This window comes from Passer montanus, unplaced genomic scaffold, assembly GCF_014805655.1.
Source record: "Passer montanus isolate IOZ18808 unplaced genomic scaffold, ASM1480565v1 scaffold54, whole genome shotgun sequence".
Taxonomy (NCBI): Eukaryota; Metazoa; Chordata; class Aves; order Passeriformes; family Passeridae; genus Passer; species Passer montanus.
In genome coordinates this window covers 4,415,420-4,435,249 of record NW_024370374.1, presented here as the reverse complement: position 1 = coordinate 4,435,249, position 19,830 = coordinate 4,415,420, and the positions used below count along the sequence as shown (strand labels likewise).

The 19,830-nt window shown below is 39.9% G+C and overlaps 1 protein-coding gene across 1 annotated transcript in view; it reads left to right on the top strand.

The window, feature by feature from the left end:
- Positions 1-19,830, top strand: part of LGR4 (leucine rich repeat containing G protein-coupled receptor 4) — a 71,803-nt gene that overhangs the window by 23,463 nt on the left and 28,510 nt on the right. Inside the window, exon 2 of the mRNA XM_039725025.1 lies at positions 7,386-7,457. Coding sequence (XP_039580959.1) covers positions 7,386-7,457 — 72 coding nt within the window. The remainder of the gene's footprint in view (positions 1-7,385; positions 7,458-19,830) is intronic.

The following is a 19,830-nucleotide window of genomic DNA, read 5'->3' as shown; positions in this document are numbered from 1 at the left end:
TATTTTCAACTCAAACATCATTGCAAACTCAAACACTTTCCAAGTGTAGGTTCCTCTGTAAACATCACCTTGGCCTCATATTTCTTTTCTTGCTGTTCATGATTTCTCACTGTTGGGGCTGGCATGTCTGTAATGCGTATCACTGGATTTTAGCTGCACTCTTTGGGTTCATAGTGCAGGCAGTTGCCATTCCAAGCAGCAGTTGTGACGTGGTGCTTCTGGAAGAGAACTGTTGGCTTCTTGTCATCATGAAGATAGAATAAAACAACACTCTACTACCAAGTTTGTTTCTTTTTAATTGAATTGAAAAGTACCTTGTCGATCCTGTAGGCTTTCCATGCTTTCATTACATACTGAATGCAATTAAGATATGGGGCAGTATTAATGTGACTTCCTTTATCCTGTCCCTTCAGTAGTTTTATCACCATCGTGAAGGAACTGGCTAAATGGGAGGGAAGATCTAAAGCAGAGATGTAATTCAGTTCCTTCTCTCCCATGAGACTGGCTGCTGAGGGGTGTGATTTGGATGAAAATCACATTGGTTTTCATCATATAAACATGTTCCTACAAGGAGCTGGGCACTGAATGTATTTCCTCAAGACTGTAGTATTGCAGTACAGCTTAATATTAGTCTCAGCTTGAGTTGGTCTGATTTCCTTTCTCCCCCTGCCCACTCGTCTTGGTTCCAGTGTCTGCCTCTCCTTGCTGCCGCAGCACCAGGAAGGCTCTCTTGGTTAACACAGATATCACCTGGACAAAACTTCAAGTACTGACCGTTGCCGTGCAGCTGTATAATCTGTCCTTTTCGTTTGTTTCTTTGTGGGCTTTGTTTGCTTGTTTTTGTTTTGGTGGGGTTTTTTTTGCTTTGTTTTTATTTGTTTTTGTGGGGGTTTTTTTGTTTCTGATAACTGGTGAAGAGCCTTTGGTCTGTATGCTAAGAAGAATCTATGTCACTTTGTCTTTATCCTCACCAGTTACTGTAATCAGGTCGTGATCTGTGTTATCAATTGTCCAGATGATAATGGATGGCTGATTGCTGCTGGGAACTTCCCAGCATCGTGTTGAGGTGCATTTGTAATATCCTGGCTTATTTAACGTAGTTTCTAAAAATATTAACAGCCTCAGCTTTTCCTACTGCTGAAACTGGATCATGGTTACTACCTGGGGAATTTTATATAATATTAAGACCTATTACCTAATAGTTTTGTACAAGTAGGTAGGAGGGCTTTATTCAAATATAGATAGCTCTGCCTAAGTAATTTTCTATGTGTTATAATTAAATAACTCGGTGGCAGACGGCCCAGACATTGGAAAAGACTGAATGGAGCCTACAGTATTACATGCTATTATCTATCAACAAACAGGTTAAGCTTGCTCAGAGGCAGTGTTTTATAGGAATTTAAAGGTGCCTTGTTGAAACATGATCTTCTTTCCTTCAACCAACGCTCCCCTCTCTTTTTCTATCTCCTTCCCTTTCTCTCTTTTCTAAACTTGACAGAATCAAAAAGCCAAAAAGTAGATAGCTATTAATAAAGTGCTGGGAAGCACAGAGGTGTATTTGGATCTTGTTTTAAACAGCCATTCTCAATTTGGTTTTGTTGAGATTTAATTTGGCTTTTCTGTAGCTAGGTATTTCATGGTTTGGCTTAGCACCTTTTTAGCAAAGCAGAGTGTTTTAGGTCATTAGCAAGCAGTGGTGGGAAGGTGTGTGTGTCCCCAGCTCAGTGCAGATCCAAGTTTGAGGGAGGAGAGCGTGAGCTAGAACAGAAAGTATAACACTGGCATCTCCTGTGGGTTTTAGGAGACAGGGTAGTACAACAGAGCTGTGCGGAAAGCTTCTTCGCCTGAGGTGTGCATGCATCTGGGAGAGAGCAGTTAGGAATGGTAGGTATTGTCTTTAAAAAAAAAAGAAAAAAAAAGGACTGTTGCAGCTAAATGTCTCTCAGTTCACAGAGACTGGCATTGTTTTCCTTTTCAATACCCATCAGTTATTTTGGGTCACTTGCTTTTATTCTGTGCTTATATCTTGGACTAGTTTATTTATCATTTTGTTGTCCTTTCTGTCCCTACAGGAAGTCTGTACTTCCCATTTTGTGGTCCCTTTTTGTTGTTGCAGCTTTTCTTCTTATGCAAGAATTATCATCCCACTCCTCCCTGTCCATCATCTCTAGTCATCTGTTCTTTCCAGCCAGAATCATGCTCAGGCAGTTGGTGTAAGAGTGAAATCTAACAGGGGTCAGGCTCCTTTATGGCAGAGGCAGTGCTTTAAAATGACAGAGGAGGCTACCTGTGTCTGCAGGAGACACTGGGACATGCTATGCGTTGCATCTAATGATCTTTTGTCTGATGCCACTTATGAAAGCTGTGGTTGAAGCCACTGTTAAAGATGAGAGTTTCTGTTTTTAAAATATGAGAGAATTAGTAAGTTGCCATCCAAGAGACAAAAGTATTTCTGCTCATCCTGAAGCCTGGGGGTGTTTCTCTTTGCTTAGTGGTAAAATCAACAATCCTTGGAAAAAAAATAAAATCCAAGTAACAAAACCCTCACATCAGGAACTAGAATTCTTGCAGAAGGATTTTAATAAAAAGTTTAAGTGTGTTATATTTTCTAGTTCAGTTCTGAAGCCTCCACCGCTGGTTGATCTAAAAGTGACTAAATGTTTGGCATTATGCAAGATGAGATTGTCCAGCAAAGCTGCCTTCCTCTTAGCCTTCCTCTTCCAAGGAAAATGGACACAACAGCTTTAAATGGGGAAAACCCAACAGTTTCATATTCAAAAGAACACAGAAACCACATTTGATGCCTGTTTTCAGCAGAGGGAGAGTTTCAGTGCTTTACCATGGTTGCCAGTTAGTATAAGTATTTTTAATGACTTTAAAGTGTTCCTGTGTTAGGTGAAAGCAGGAAACTGTTGGACTCAGCTGGAAGTGAATATTCAAGTAGTTGTCAGAATAAACTGAAAGGATCTACCTGAGCAGGCTGGAGACAGCAAATGAGTGCTGGAGTACCTTGGCTTGACTTTTCACCTTTTGCCTGTAAAAATTAATCTCTGCATTACCTGGGATGGTGAAAGAACATTCATAGCTACAAGCTACTAATTTTAGTTAGTTTTATTCTTTTCTGTAGTACCTTCTTGGAAGAAGGACAAAGCTTCTGGCAGAGTGTAAGAAGCCTTATTTATCATTCAAAGCTGCAGCCATGGTATGTAGGAGAGAGTGCAACTGTGTTTATTTTCTGCGTTACATCTCTCCCACCTGAAATAGTGACACGGACTGTAATTATAAGGCTGTGATTCATGTTATCCCCCAAGATGCAGCCTCTTGCTGAAGAGGTTACCACCTTTGGCAGCTCGTATTTTAGTTTCAATGCCAGCTTCTTGGCCATCCTTTCAGTTTCAATGCCAGCTTCTTGCCCCTCATGCCCTTCAGTATTTCCAGGAACGGGGCATCTGCCACCTCTGCCTTGGTGATCTTGGTCAATGAGTGAAGAGTTAGCCTGGCTCTTTAGCACAGATAAACCCAGTTAATGCCTACCTGGTGAAAGGTGCAGGTCTACCCATAGTTCTCACTTTTCCTGATGAATGTGCAGTGTAAACCATGGTATTACCATAATCTCGACTCTCTTGGAGCTGTTGTGTCTGACTTTCTGGGGAAAATGTCCCAAGTATAAATGTGGGTCTGAACTTAATTTTGAGGCAGAGGTGTAGTTTGCTGGGCTGACAGACCATACTGGGGACTTGTTGGAAGAACCAAGTCTGAACTTCAGTTTACCAGTAAAATTTAAAGCAAATGTATGGATGTTTTGGTGTTTTATTTGTTGGGAGTTTCGTGTGTTTGGTGGCCATTCAGAGGTTTGCAGAGGTTGTGCTGCTTTTAGGGGACTTAGATCTGGATGTAGTAACCCAATCCATAGTAGGTCTTCTAAGCCTAGTCCTGCTGAAAAGGGGCTTTAGGCAACTGCTGCCTTCTGTTGTGTGATAGCATCATTCCCATGAACACTGCTAGAGGATGGAATAGTACTACTAGTGTTCTTTTATTCATTCTGAGGAACTTTTTAAATATATTAGCACCCTAAATGATTTCTGGGCTTATATTACCGAGGGATTTTTAGTAGAGAAACAGATGGTGTATGACAGCTTCTCAGTGGAGATTTCTTTGACATGTCAAAGGGCATACTAATACTTATCTTTATTAAATAGAGAGCCTTCTTGATACTGTATAGACTGATCCCCTTTTTTTAAGTTTAGGAGTAGTAAAATGACTATGTCTTAAATGCAAACAGTAGAAACTTAGCAGGGACTATTTTTGTTTTGGACTGTGGCTTTGGGGATTATTTGTCATTATTATTTTGTTACAGTATATTGTGCTCTGCCATTTTTGTTGCAATTCTTCTATTAATTTTGTGTTATTAGGAGTATCTTCCCAAATTAACTAGGTCAACTTCATAGAGACTAGTTATTAAGTAATCTAATTTTAGTGTCATGGGTGTTCCTAATATTGTTTGAAAATTCTTGGTCATGAACTGCTTAATACTTTATTACCAGTGTATAGTGCTTATGAACTCATTCTTTGAGGAGATTCTGTAGAGTGAAATGAAAAAAGAAAAAATAATTTTAATATATATCAGCAAAGCTGCTTTTGCATAATGTTCTTCATTAAACAGGAATTGTTTTAAGACTTGTATGATGATCATTAGGAAACTTACAGAGCTGGTGCTTGGATATTCCCCAAAGTTTGCAAATCACTGCTATAATGATTGACTTGTTTATTTATTAAGAATTACTATCATATGTAATGAAGGCAAAGGCAGAAACTTCGTAAAAATGTCAGCTTTTTAGCAAGGCATCATGATAAGCAGTCCCTGAAGATTCACGCGATAAAGACAATCACAGTTTCTATTTCTGTCTGGATTTTTTACAAATTCAGCTTCACTGAAAATAGATTTCAGTAGAACTTGACAGTATTGATGATGGTTGTCATTAAGATGATCTGTTTCATGCTTACATCCAAAGAATCTACTTCCCAAATTAAAATTGTAGAGCCTAATACTTGAAGCTACACAGAAAAAACATTATTAGCTAATTTCAGATCCTAGAGAAATGAAAATTGCTTTGAATTTGGATGTCAACCATTCTGTGTGTCTGCGTGGTTTCCATTGGCTTTGTGTAGGATTGCATAGGGCACTTTTGAAACTGGGCTCTGGAAATTTATAGCTCTGGAAATTTCAAGACCACTGCATGTCAAAGAGCTGCCATGTAGTGGAACAAACGTGGATGCAGCCACAATCTGTGCCAAGGTGATGCATAAGCATTCATACAGTGCTTTCTGATGCTATGTGCTGTTATTTCTACTACCACTAGTTATTGTGGTGCATATGACAGTAAGGTTTTATATCACCAGGAATGTTTTTTCAGAGTTAGGATTTTCTTGCAGAGGTTATTGGTTCTTAAGATTAGGGTCTCCACTCTCTTCTTACTCTTCTGCCCGATTCATAAACGCTTCCCAGCTGATAACAAAAGTGGATTTGCAGCTCTCTAAAAAGGAGAGGACAAGCCTCGATGTGTCAAATGTGTGTTTATGAGAATTTGAAAAATGAGTGAAAATAGATGTTGCAGTCTCCCATGGAGCAGACAGATGACAGGTCATGGACCTGATACGTTCATTTACTTTTCTGCACAAGAAGAAAAACATCCTCAACAGCAACATTTTACTGTGACCAGGCTGCTGCCAAGGCACAAAACACTGCTTAAAGCATGCAGGCTGTCGGGTCTGGGGATAAAGCACCTCCAGTTATCTCCTGGAGCTTGGTGAAGGAACCTTTTGTACCTTGTGAACCTTTTGTGGATTTATTTTGGCTCTTACCACAGTTGGGTTTGTTTTATATATGCTGAACCTTATTTTGATGTCACTGCTCTTGAGTTAGGTTAGTGTACTATTAGCTGCTGAGGAGTAACTTTCTTCGTTTATGCTGGGAAGTGAGAAATGAAGTTTTTTGACTACTGTTTCATTAACACTTATTTTTGAGAAATGGTTGCCTCTGGATTTAGTGTAAGTGCAGTTTTAGAGGAATGGTGTCTCTGGATTTAGTGTAGGAGGGTAGTTTTAGAGGAATGGCTGTGCAGTTCAGAGGAATGGCTGTCTGGATTTAGTGTAAGTGCAGTTTGACAGGAATGGCTGGATTTAGTGTTAGAGTGCAGTTTTCACGCCACCTGAGGGTCTCTGCTGCACAGGTGGTGCAGCAGATCAGCTGCCGGTTACTTGTTAATGTCAGGGAGGAGCTTCAGCGATACTTGTTGGCCATTAGCGAGATAAAAGGAGAGTTTGGTTTTGTTTGTTTGTTTTTTTATCTGAATGATGTAGAAGTGGCATGCAGGCACTAGAGAACAAGATGTGGAAGACAGCAAGCAGGGAAGGCTCTACTAACAAGTGTTACTGAATTGCTTATTAACTGCATACTGGAAAAACCCAAACCGACGACCGAGTGGAAAGTAAGAACTTGGATTATGTCATGAACTGTTACGCAGCTAGTTGAATTATCAAACCAAATTGTTTTCATGCTGCTTTTATTCACATTGGGTAATAACTTGCTTTAGGACTGGATTATCTGTGATCCTTGTGTAGGTGTGAAGTGAGGTGATGGCACCAAGTTTGCCACTTACTGCTGCTTTGTAGAGAAAAAAGCTGAGCAGGTCCGCATACCTATCATGTAAGCACTTGCTGCCAGCTTCCCTCTGCTCAGGGACTGAGAATGAAATCTGCTTAAAACTATTACCTCGAGGACTTTATGGGTTTTATAGAAGGAAAACAAAAGAAAACAAAAAAAGACTGTGGTAGAGCTAGGACATGTTTCTGCTATTCTTGCCAGTTGTTCCAGAAGCGTTGTTTGCCAGAAGCTATTTATTAAGTCCTAATGCACGTATTATTTTTTTTAGAGACACTGTGGGATGAAAATTTGCGTGGTGGGTGGTCACAATATTTTTTTTTCATATGCTTGTGGTTTTAGAGTATTCTTAATCATCTGAGTTAAAACTGTATGTAAGTGTAAGTTGGTAAAAATTAGTACTGTAGATAACAGTACTGTAGAGCCTCTTCCATGCATGCCTTCCCTGTAGTTTCACAGTAATTATTTTTGTTTAGAGGTGTTGGAAAACTTTATTTTGTCAACTTCCCATTTTATAGGTCTTTGCTGCAGCTTGATTCTCAAATTACAGTGACTTGAAAGTTTAGCATGCAAATTTCTGGAAAGAGATATTACTGTGTGATGCGAGAGTAGTTTTTTTTTCTGTTGTCATACTCTCTGATGAGACTTTGTTTTTTGTATCCTCCTCATACAGTGTAAAAATCCTTTCCTGGTCATTGATAAATATGTATTTGTTGTTTTCTAGAGATATCAGCATGAATAACATCACGAGACTACCAGAAGATGCCTTCAAGAACTTTCCCTACTTGGAAGAGCTGTAAGTAATCTACACGTTAAAGTTTTGCTGCAACATCACGTGGCTGTATAAAGTGGGAGGTGGGTGGAGAAACACTGTTGAGCTGTGAACAGAAAAAGCAATTATACTTTAAAAATATAATCTTGTACCTGTTTGGAAACCAGGACAGTAAATGCTACTTACAAGGGACTTTTTATAGTGATTATTTTAATCATGGCTAGAGTGATGACACATATTAATTACAGTGTTATCCAAAGATAACACAAGAGTTGTGTAATTACCATTGTTTCTGAAGGAGCTACAGTATAGCTGTTGCATAAGTTCCATAAAATAGGTGTTGCTTCATTTACTGAGCAGCTGGCTTCCATTGTCCTTATAGGCTGCAGATGCAATGCTCACAAGCCCATCCTGACCTATATCAGAAGTTCTGTGGTACAGGGCTGCTTTTTGTTAATTTCTCTGGCAGAAATTTTTTCCCCCCACTTCCGATCTCCCTTTTGTCCTACTCTTATTTTAGCTTTCTTTGTTATGCTTTACTTAACTGATACTTGGATTTCTGAATCCCTGACCTCATGTGCTCAGTATTTTGCTGAAGTCTTAGCTAAGATGCCTTTGCAAAGCTGAAGCATGCCCTCAGCAGCATTGTCCTTAATTAGGTTGGGTTTCAGTCAGTACACAGGGAGGCAGGTTTGGCATTCACTTACTGCTTTAAGTGCTGTTAGGTGACACGTGCTTTCTGTGTGCCTTAGAGTTTCCTTATCTGTGAAGAGAGGGCGAGGGTAATGGTTCAACCTGTGCAAGAGAGCTTTGAGAACTTCCAGTACTAAGCAACAGATAAGACAAAACCCCTGCAATTTGCTGTGCCTCTCTTATATTTTCAGTGACAAACTAGAATTTCTTTTATTAAAGAGCATTTCAAGTACAAATTAAAGCTGTCTTTGGGTGTGACTTTGGCAAGACTAGGACTATGGATGCTGCTGCAGTGAGAGGTTTTTCAGTAAGTTACCTTAGGGGAAGAACAGCTTGTTTCCCCAAAGAGACCACCCTTATGAGGTAGGGAAGTGTTCTTCTGACTTCACCAAGCAGGAAACAAGCCAAGAATGAAAACCATTTGTAGAGGGCAAAAGAATAAATGAACCCTGTAGCAAAACTGCAGATAAAGCCCTGAACCCTTTGACTCTGGTTATCTGTTATAACCAGTACAACCACTGCACCTCACTGGAACAAAGATATTGAGAAATTGATAAGAGATGGATTGCCTGCTTCTGAAGAAAGATTTGGGCTCCTGTAGACTGCTTCTTTGCACTGCTGCCTCACTGGTTACTCTAATAAGGTGTTCCACCTCTCCTTAGAATTTTGATCTCTCTTACATCCTGATAACGTAGCAGCTACCATTACTAAAGCACTTAAATAACTCCATTTTACCCAGTTCTTAAATAGTTTTGACTCAGGTCAGTGCAACTGTGAAGTGCAGTTGAGTTGATTTATGTCAGATAAGTTGTGTGTGAAATCTCATTTCATGTTTAACAGGTCCTGGGTTTTTTTCCCTCTGATTTAAGCTATTGCTTATGTCTGTGATATAGTCAAGAATGCTTTATGAAGAAAAATAGGTTTTCAGATGGTGCTTTTGTGTAATTGACAGAATTTAAGAAAGGCTCTATGGCATGAGTAGTCAGCTGGAAAAAAAAAAGTGGACTAGGAAGGCTTGGTTGGCTTCAGAATATATACTAGCAAATATTCCATATGTGCTTTATAATATGCACTTGTCTATGTCTTTGTTTTGTTAGACTAGATCTGTAACCCCCTTTTTAAATTTTAATTCTTCACAGGCATGTTTCACACCAGAAGTAGAAAAGCCCAAACAATTCTGTTTTTCCAACTTTGATGACTGTGGTAGACTTCATTTTTTTTTCCTCAATGAGTAATTAAGCAATAAAACCTAATGGGTGGGTGTTATTGTGTAACTTCATAAACCTTGGGGTGTGTCAGGAGATAAGGAGGAAAGGCAGAGCCTTCAGCCATCATCTGTTGTGCTTATTACCTAAGAGCCATTTGCTACATGTACCTCATTGCCCCTCTGAATTCTAGGTTTTCAGTTTAAAAAAAATCAGGTTAGCATTAAGCTCAGAATTACGTGTGAACACAAAGAGCTTTAAATCATTCTTAGCATGCTTACTTGATGTGTTAAAACAACTTCTGGGAGAAAGAAACCTCCAAAACAAAAACAGAATTCCAGATTCCCTTGTTTCAGTTCAAGTTATTCTTAAATGGGAGTATAATGAAGTAAGTTCAAACAAAACAGCTTGCCTCCTTAAAAGAAATGACCAGCAGCAGATATGACAATGTTTCTTCTTCGTTCTCCCTGTTCCCTTTTCTCTATGGGACAGGGTACAAAAATACTTCATTCTTTATTTTTGCTGGTTATGAACAGGAGCAATTGAACTTTCATGCTTCCGTCTGTACGACCACAATTTTCCTTTTTATGATTGTCAAAGTTTCTTCCTGGCTTTTATTTATAGTTGAACCGATCCAAATTCTGATTGCCAGGCAAAAGTTGCTTTTTCAGCATGCAAACCTTGGAGTTAGTGTCCATGCCAAAGAAAAGTGATTTAAAGAAAAGACTTAAAGAGGTGTTGGAACCTGTGCTAAAAGTGACTTTTCATTGAGAAGTTCTCCCAAGAATTACGCTAAGGAAAATGAAAATCCCACAAACTAATGGGAATGTAGTAAGTACCTACACCAGCACGCAGTCTAGTGGGTCTCCATCAAGGAGACAGCCCCAGACACTTTTATCTTCATGCCATGCCATAGCCTTGCGCTGTCAAATGCTGTGTTCAATTAGCCCTTGGCAGATTTTGCTAATTAATCTTGCAAAATAGTATCATAGAATTTAATGGAATGGAAATGGGAGACAATTAGAATGTATTATTTAGGCAACTGAGTTACATGTATGGAGAGGCTGAGATTAATAAGTTCAGTAGGAGCCATTTGAAATGGGAGTTGTCATTTCTTCAATGACATGAATTATTTGGTAGTCCACAGACTTCAGAGGATCATTTTCCAAATCCTAAAAAGAGCACTAGTGGAAGAAGCAGAGCACCTGACTTGGAAAAGCTGGCTGCTCAATTCAGAAGTGTCCTCTGCATCACCAAAGAGGAAGCAACTCGGGTGCTTCAATTCAAAACCATCCCAGGCTGGTTTTAGATGTTCTGAATTAGCCAAGACACCTGCACCAGGACTGACAGGTGTGACACAGATGGGAAACCAGTGGGGGCCAGGTGGAAGAGGACATCTGAAATGGCACCAAACGGCCATGTTAAAGAATGAAATTTAAAGAATGAAATTCGCAGGAATAATGTGGGATTTTGTAACTTTGAGGTAATGTGCTGTGGGAACATTACTCACAGGTACCAGCAGAGGGGTTTTGCCTTGTCCAGGGTCAGAATGTGCCCGTTGGGTTGAGTGCCCCATGTGCCCCCATTCACAGCCTGGTCGTGCGTGTCACCGCGTAGCACACTCACCATCTGTCAGCAGGAGTGAGCACTGTTTATAAATGTTATAAAAATTCTCCGTGTCTGTGTAACTGATACCCATCTGGAAGTCATTTGCAAACTATTGGAATGGCAATGGTCAGAGTCAGGGAGAAGCAGACCACCAAGGGTTTTGCCTTAGCAGTTAATGATGTGTATTCTTCAGAAAATGCTAACGTAAACATGCAGCTGCCTTAAACACGATATAGAAACTAAAAATTCTTCAAGAACTTGGCCGTGGTTTTCTAACCACACCTGAAGTATTTATAGAAAGCTAGAAGAGGAAAATATAACTAGATAATGCAGTGTTTTTAGAAAGTAGAAACCATTTTCTAGTGTGACTTTTTAACTAGAATATCCAGGTTGTGTTATGTTTTGATGGCCTTTTTAAAAGGTGGCATCCCTTCCAGTATGTAAAGTTATCTAAAGTAGTTTGAAGGTTTTTAGACTTTATTTGTGAATGATCTGCTAGATTAATTGAAAAGGCAGTCTCTTACTGAGGAAGGCAAAATGAAAATTATTTTTGTTCTTGGCCAGTTTTCTAGTCTGTCTTCAGAAACTTGAACCACTCCAATAACGCAGAAGTGTCTTTGACTTAATGACCTTTTAAGCTTGTTTTGATTTCCACTCTTAACCCTTAAGAATGTTGTGATCTGATTTGGCCTGCACTCATGGGTGAGATTGAGATGATCACCTTTTAGCTGTGTGGCTGCTGGTCCATGCGAGAAGCAGAGGACTGCAATCTGTTCCATATCTGTCTGTGGGTTGCTTGTGACAGAAGGATGTGACTGTATGAAGGGGACGCAGGTAATTTCCCAGCCAGTCAGCCTTGGGCCAGGCCCTGGCCTCCTCCAGCAGCGGTCAGGGAGGAGGGTGCTCTGCGCTTTTGGACCATTGGGTATAAAAACCATATCACAGCCAGTAATGCTGCAAGGAAAATAATCCATCCTGAAGGCACCAACAGACACGAGGGCTCAGTCAACTTCCAGATGTGTACTGATATCAAGATCTGTTGTGTTTTTGTTTTTTGCTCATACATGATATGCAGTAGTCTCTCTCCTGTGACACTACCTTCAGATACTGTTTATCAGGCAAGGGCAAAACTTTCTGATTTAATGGCTGGTTGAAAATGGTTGGGGAAATAAAGAGTTTTCTCATTTCTGAAACACAATGCTATTCTGCTTTTTGAGAAATGAGTAGACAGTGAACAAGAGACCACACACGTGCAACTAATTTTTGCAAGAAAATAAACAGTGTGACTGAGTATTTGCTTGACTATTTAATTATATCCATGTTGATTACAAGCCTTAAGAGGATTTGCTTAAATATCTCCAGAGTCTCTGCTCATGGCTTTTAGTTGACAAAGTATATTTTAGGAACATAAGGAATAATTAAAATGTATACTGGCAGTGAAAATGAGGTGGGTTTTTGCCATAAGGTTGTAATCAGGAAGTATCTGCAAGGGAGATGTGTAGAGTTATTTTCCCTCTTGACTGCAGCTGAAGATGACCACCTGGCTGAAATGCCACAGCTGCTTATTTTTTGTAGTATCTGTTTCAGTGTGTAATTTAGATAGTACCCTTCCTTCTAATTTCTCAATCAGCACCAAGTTCTATCTTCCATGCAGAGGGAGAGGGAGTATCATGTCTTTTTTATTACCTGAGTTTTGTGAATAAGACATGTCTTGGAGCTATGCCAAGGCTGTTAGTTGAACATGCTGTGTCTTTTCTCACCTGGCTGTGGAACACTTGATGGAAAGGCTTGACTTGTCCTTCAGTGCTGGGTCTTTAAAGAGCAGGATTTTCAAGGCAGTGTGTGAATGTTGATGAGATGGTGCCATTCTTTTCTCTTTTGTCTATGTGAGAAATCCCCAGGTTTGTAGTTAGAAACTGGAGGTGAAGGACTTGTTTTGAGTAGAAAAGGTAAGAATGAATCTTCATGTTGTCCTGATGCCTTGTGTTAGCTCACATGTGATAACTAAAACTGTGGTTAAATGTCCTCTTGTAAAACAGGCTGGTACAATTGGAGACATTAATGCCCCATCTCTGTCCATTAAGCCCCACCAGCAGCGTCTGAGGAACAGGCAGAGATCTTTCTCCAGCTGCTTTTTTACAAAGGCAGCCAGTGTAGATACCAGCTGTTGGTTCCTCAAAAAGAGCCATATAACATGGGGTTAGTAGCCAGTGAGTGCTCTTCCATCGATCTACCAGCTCTGAATATTTGAACAGCTGCAGGAGGTGATTTCCTCAGTTGATCCAGCCTGAATTCCAAGAGGTAAAATGTTAATGAAAAAAATGTAAGGGGTAGGTTTCTCGTGTGGTGGCAAGTTAAAAGCCTAACAACTTGACCAGCCTGCTCACATTAGAAACGCTTGCTGCCTTGTGTGCACTGCAGCTTCAGAAAGCCATCAGCGTGTTGTAACTTGCACCTTCAAATTCTAGTCAAGACAAACCTTTAGGCAAAGACTCCCAAGTAGAATTAACCACAGTCAGCTAAGATATTTTTAAACATCACTTACTTGGTCTGCATTAAATGCTAAATGATGTTTCAAAACATGTTGGCCAACCTGTGTTTAATTAGTGTTTTCTTATCTCTGTGAATCCTAAATCAATTTGATTCTGGATGAGTTTTAATCATGCTGATACAAGAATATTTCTGTAGCTTAGAAGGTTCTTGCTCTGCTTGACAGCTGCGTGTTTTTTCCTGTTTGTGGGGATAGATGCTAGTAGATTGAGTAAATTCCATTGTTTTTTGGAAGATGAGGAAGTTCTTTCTTTCCAGTTTCGGTTTCTACATGTTAATTTCCAAAGTTGATGTGGTTGTATATAAGGATCCCAAGACTGGTTATTCTGCTGCAAGTACTTTCAGAGGACAACAAAACCTTTTCCTTATCTGTTGCTTTTTTTGAGTTTGAGTGTTCTGCTCACATGCACACACACAGAAGCTGGCTTAGCTGAATGGCCTGAAGGCTGAACTTTGCTGTGTTACACTTCAAGACCAGTCTTACAAGCCTTATTTATTATGCTGCCTGAGTTGCCAGGTTGAGGCTGTCTGAAGGTATAAACCAGATAAGAAAGTTCTGGAAGCTGTGCAGCAACTTGAGGAGCTCGTAAGCTATGTCTCTCCAAGTACAGTTTTCCAAATGGCGCTCATGCCATGCAGTCCTCCATCCTTCTCCTTTCAGTTTCAGAAACTGGTGTGGAACAAAAGGGGTGTGTGTGTGAGTGACCAGGTCGCCAGTTTGAGGGCAGGTTCTCAAGAGTCATCACATGAACTCTGAAAACCTTAGACAAAAAAGGAGAAAAAATAAATCCTGTATTTTGAAGGTAAATGCCTTATCCTCCGAGAAGGTAACTGAGTATTTGCTGTCATTGTAATTTCACAGTACGACGCTGGGTTACCTTAAGATGTGGTGATGCCATTCTTTTAGCTCCTTTCCTCCCCTCTGTTCAGATGTTAGTATTCTTGTATTTCTTTGTTATTACAGAGGTATTCTTGGCTAATTAGCTTTGGCAGATGTCCTGGCACAGAAATGGTAACCAGACTCCTTTTTCCTGCTCTTCTTATATAAAAGTAAAATTCTATATTATTCTGTTAAAATATTTGTTTTTATTTCAGCTGGAAAAAAGCTAACCGTCAACCTAAACTGAATCAGAGAATCATACTGAAAATTACTTCAATTTCTCTAAGGTCATTCATTGTGAAGGTGTCTGCAGAACCTGTGTCTTGCATTTACCCAGTATGCATCTGAAGTGGTTAGAAAACCAGTAATGAAAGTTTAATTGCCAAATACATGTAGACTTAACCCACTTTGCCATTTTGCAGTGGGTGTCCATGCCTGGATAGCCAGTCAATGCCAGGGCAAGAGACAGGGCTGTATGAACAGATCAAAGCAACTCTGAGGATTCGCTGTATCAGCAGCAGTTTTTTCACCCTCTCATGTCTGACCATTAACATATTTCATGATCTTGGAAACATTCTGAGCATCCAGATAGCACTACCTGCTAAAAGCACAAATCTGTAGTTAATTGAATTGTTGCATCCCAGTTGATCAAAACCATACTTGGCAGCTTTCATCTCTGTCTCTGTTGTGCAGACTAGGAAAGTGAAATGCGTTATTACCTGAGCGTTGAGATGGCTATCAAGAGAAAGGTCTATCTGGCCTATGGTAAAGCAAAGGAAAGTTACCATAACGTAATACAAGATATGCAAAGGCAAGTAGGGAGAGGACAATGTATTTTATAAAATATATTCTGGATTTTGCTTTGGAAGTGAGAGGAATCAAAATTGCTTTCTGCAGCAACTCAACATTTCTGCTGCACACTAGGTTTTCTAGATACCATGGTATTGTTGCTTATGTTGGCAACAAATATGTCCATGTTAAGAACTTTATGCAAACTTCTGAGGGTTTTTTGCTGCAGAATACTAGTTGAGATTACAAAGACCACTTGTTTCAACAACTTGTAGTGTTTGATAATTGTTTTATGTTACATTATTTCTATAGGTGCATGTGTTGCAGTCTGTGGGTTCTACTTCGAGGTCTTGCCCAAATACAGAAACTGCTTGAAAATGAAAGCATAGAGCTTTTTTTGCATGGCTCTAAATGCTTCCTTTCCTGAAAATCCATTGTAGTTTATTTTCCTGGTTTTGACAGTCCATGAAAAATGTTACCATACAGCATATTTTGTCTTCTGGTAGATGCTGGTGACTCTTGGTGACAATTTAACCATAGAACTTGTGAACGAGCTTTAGACTTTTTAATCAGTCAGTTTTGTTTACTTAGATATTTTAGCTTTTTAGACCAGAAATGCATTTTGAAAACAAGCAATTATCTTAAAGCTCAGTATAGCTTTGAGAAAGCTGTAAATGCTGGAAAGGGAGAGAGATCGTGACAAGAAGTGGAGTTGGTGCTGTTGTAGTTACACTCGTCTTTCTCCAGTCATCATGTGTCTTGGTGTAGTACTCACAATTTTATAAACAGTGGTGAAGGCTGTATAATAGTAAAACTGCCATAAGAAAAGGAGGAGACAAATGCATTTTCTGTTAGTAGCAGTGAAGTAAAGTATCCATTCAGTTTTGTTAAATTGGTGTGCAGGAATTTGGGGTAACCTGGTGGCAGTAGATCGGCTTCGAGCAATGCAGCAGGTTGCAGCTGACAGAAGTGCCCAAGTTTGCTGCTCCCAGATAAGCAAAGCCAGGTTCAGTGGAGACCCAGCTCCTCCTTTCTGCAGCTGCCCATCTGGGGTAGGAGCTGTCTGCAGGAAGGGCACCCACCCCTGCACAAGGCATGCAGCAAAACCCTGTATTTTCTTGCAAATGGCTGTACCTCTCCTGTAGATCTTTCAGCCTTGACTAATAAATTATAGCACATAAATAGGCATAATCTGTTGAGAAAAAACAGAATTCTGTTCCAAAGTGACTGCTGCTTTGGCACAGATGGAAACTGAAGCTCTTTCAGCTTTGAGGAAACACTTGCTGGGCATCCTGGGTTAAGTTATCTATGAGGTGTTTCCAAAGATTACTTCTGTTCTGGGACAACTTGAAATAAAATTCAAGTTTGTATTTGGAAAACACAGAGAACCCAGAAAAAGTGGAAGTTAGGGACAGGCATGTAAAGATAGCAGGACAATTCTATGTAAGACAGCATGAAAAGTAGGGTTTGTGAAAGTACAGGTGGAGAAGCAGTGCAATGTTTTCCAATGGGATGAAAATAGGTAAAAGTTGGATAGCTAAAAGCAGATGTTGGCCAGGCAGAGAGACAGTGATGGGTTATGGAAGGCTCAGGCTAGACTAAACCTTGAAACAGAGTCTTGGCTCTTACTACAAATCGGCTAATGTAGAAGTAAAAATAATAAGTCAGGTGTTTTATTATGACATGTCAGGGTTGCGGTCTGTGTCACTCTTTGAATTTTTTCTGTGTAGCCATTATACTTTGCTCTGAGACAAGACAGACGAAAGGTTAGAAGCATACTACCAAGAGGAAAGGAAAAACATTTTCTCTATGAGCGTGAGACCTTCAGATGGAGGGAAGGAGATGAAAGTCTTTGCTCAAGTGTCCTAGGGTTCACTGCCATCTGGGATGCAAGACAAGGACAGAGGTTTCCAAGAGGTTTTATTGCGTCCTGCCATAATAAGAGCGATGCTTTTAATTGTTACAGGCAAAATGTATCCTTGGAACACCCTCCCTGACTTTTGGAGCCACACCAGTGATTAACTTGGCTCGGTTAACATGCAGCTGGGTTGCCAGACTCATAATTGCAAAAGTTTTAATTTCCCAAAGGAGAGGAAACCGTATTAGCTGCAGTTCAGTGCAAGAGCCTAGGCTTGGTGTGTACTGTGGGAATGAGACACCATGAAAGGCTAGTCTTCAGGTACATTGCATCCTGATGTCTGTAATAACAAGGTGTCATCCACATCTGGAGATTATTTACTGGGTCACTAAAAGAATGATTAAAGGATATTGCTCACCTCTGTATGACAGGCTAGCAGGAGGATTTTATTCTCCATGTGTCCTGTTCTGTTATCCTGCTATGCTGAAATTGACTCTGTAAACTTGAATTTGTTGAAATTTACCATTAAAACACTCAATATGTATTTTTAAAGTCAAAATAGAAGACTAGAACGTTCAATGCTAAGCAGTTACAAGAAAGATATACCCATTGTGGTCATATATTGCATCTGTGACTCCACTGGAGAAACCTCTAAGATTTAACTCAGATGCAGTAATTCCAGCTAGAATTAATAATAATAATAATAGCTGCAGTCCTTGGCAGAGCCTCCAAACAAGGGGAGCCAGGATAGAGTTAGCAGAAAAACTCATGATCAGTGTGATACACATTTATGATGCCTGCTGTTGTGTCTGTGCCTTGAGAAGTAAGAGACAGCAAAGTTTTCTGTGGCCTTGTAGCATGGCAGGACGCTTTACACTTGTCTGTGTAATTTAATTTTTTACTGTCTTTGTGGGTGAGTCTGTTTTGCAGCCCACTGCCTTTTGGAGGAAGAGCTCTAATTAATGGTTCAGTGGCAGCTGGTGGATTTCAGACTAGGTCTGTGTAGCCATTTCCACTCAGAATGAGGGGAAGGATAGGTACTCAGCCCTTGATAGTGTAAATGTGGGCTGCCTTAAGGTGCTGCTTTGTGACAATGTGAAATTGTCCCGCCACGGAGCAGGACATTCCAGGGCTGCTCTCAAGCAGGGTAGTGAGTCTTGCTGCAAGGAGATGAAAGTTGTGTCTTTTCTGCTGTGCTAGAGTTTTGGCCTTGGTAAAACTGTGATTTCCCTTAGCCCATTTAGCATGTGTGTGAGAGAGAGAAAAACATATGCTTTTAAGTTATTTAATAATAAATATTTTTAAGACTTGCTGAAAGAAGGTAACATGAAAAATCTGACTGGATGATTTCAATGACAGTTTATAATGCTGTATGTGTATGCTATGCTATTTATTTCTCAATTCTCTCTTTAAAATGAACCTGGTTGTGTAGAGAGAAAGATATCCATCCTTCCAGCTGCTGCACGGGAAATGTGTTGAGAGCAGTGTGTGATATACTGATCTTTGCCTTCTTGGGAGCTGCACTTGGAACCTCCTCAGGAGCAGCTCCCCAAGGCTAGGATGTGAATGATAAATGTGCATTTGGCAAACTGAGGAGTAAAGCCTGGAACACTGCCAGAGAGTGGAGAAATGGAAATGTAATTGATCACAAAGGCTGGGGTTTTTTGGTTGGTTGGAAAAAGGCTGAAGAAGCTGGAGCTGCCTTGAGGAAAGCAGAGTCCTGCTATTTGAAGTCACACAAATATTGCTCTGGCTCAGCTGTCATGTGTTTCCAGTGCTCTCTAGGTTGTTGTTAGTGCCATTCAGGTTGAGGGAGACTATTCAACTCTATTAGTAGCTATTTGTATATTATTTTTTAAAATTGCTCTATTATTAATAATATCTATTATTATAAATGATATTTATATTTTTTTAAAGCTCTATTTAAAAGCTATTTAATTTAGCTTTTTTAAAGCTAAAGTAACAATCCCCAGTCTTTTTGGGAGAGGGAGCAGATGCCTGACAAGCCTCACACACAGCAGATTAATGGGGAGCCTTGGCAGAGCTGCAGCCAGAGCTGCCTGACACATTTACCAGGGCTGCCACTCCTTGAGTTGTGTAATATGTAATCATAGTAGTGTTTGCATGCAGAATGATGAGGTGCTACAGCCTCAGTTGAATTTTGTTTAAGGATTTGTATTATGCTGTTTCAAACACATTTTAACATAAACGTGTTTTGCAGATTACTGGCTCTGCTGTAGAGACCCAGCACGTTTCATCAGTACTTCTTTCTGTTTACAGTGAACTTGTAAATAAATTATTAGAAGGAAAGACATGACATATTGCAAACCTTCCTCCACATCCCCCCAGATAAAGTTAATCAGGTCGATTTGGACTGCTACTGACAACAAAATTAATTTTAGGGGACCGTTTTGTTGCCATCTGGAAACTTCCATTAATGTTAAAAATTCGAAGTATTTGAAGAAGTCATGTCCTGGTTCTGAAATTCTGAGGTTGTTTGCAGACAGGAGATTTCAAGAATAAGCATAAGTAGATTCTTCTTATTTTTCTTCTAGTTTCAGAGCTGTTTGATAATACTCAAGCATGCAGACAAACTTTTCTCAGCAGTCAGCAGATGTGGGGTTCTTTTAAACATGCTTGTAGCGATGTCAGAACAATGGCAATTGTGGCGTATGTGAAAATACCAGGACTAGAACCAAGCAAGCAAGAGTAACAGTTTTCTAAGTAGGATCTTCTGCTGTCACCTTGTTTTTCATGAAGGTGGACTAGTCCTCTTCTCCCTTGGTTTATAAATATAACCATCTGCATTTGAGA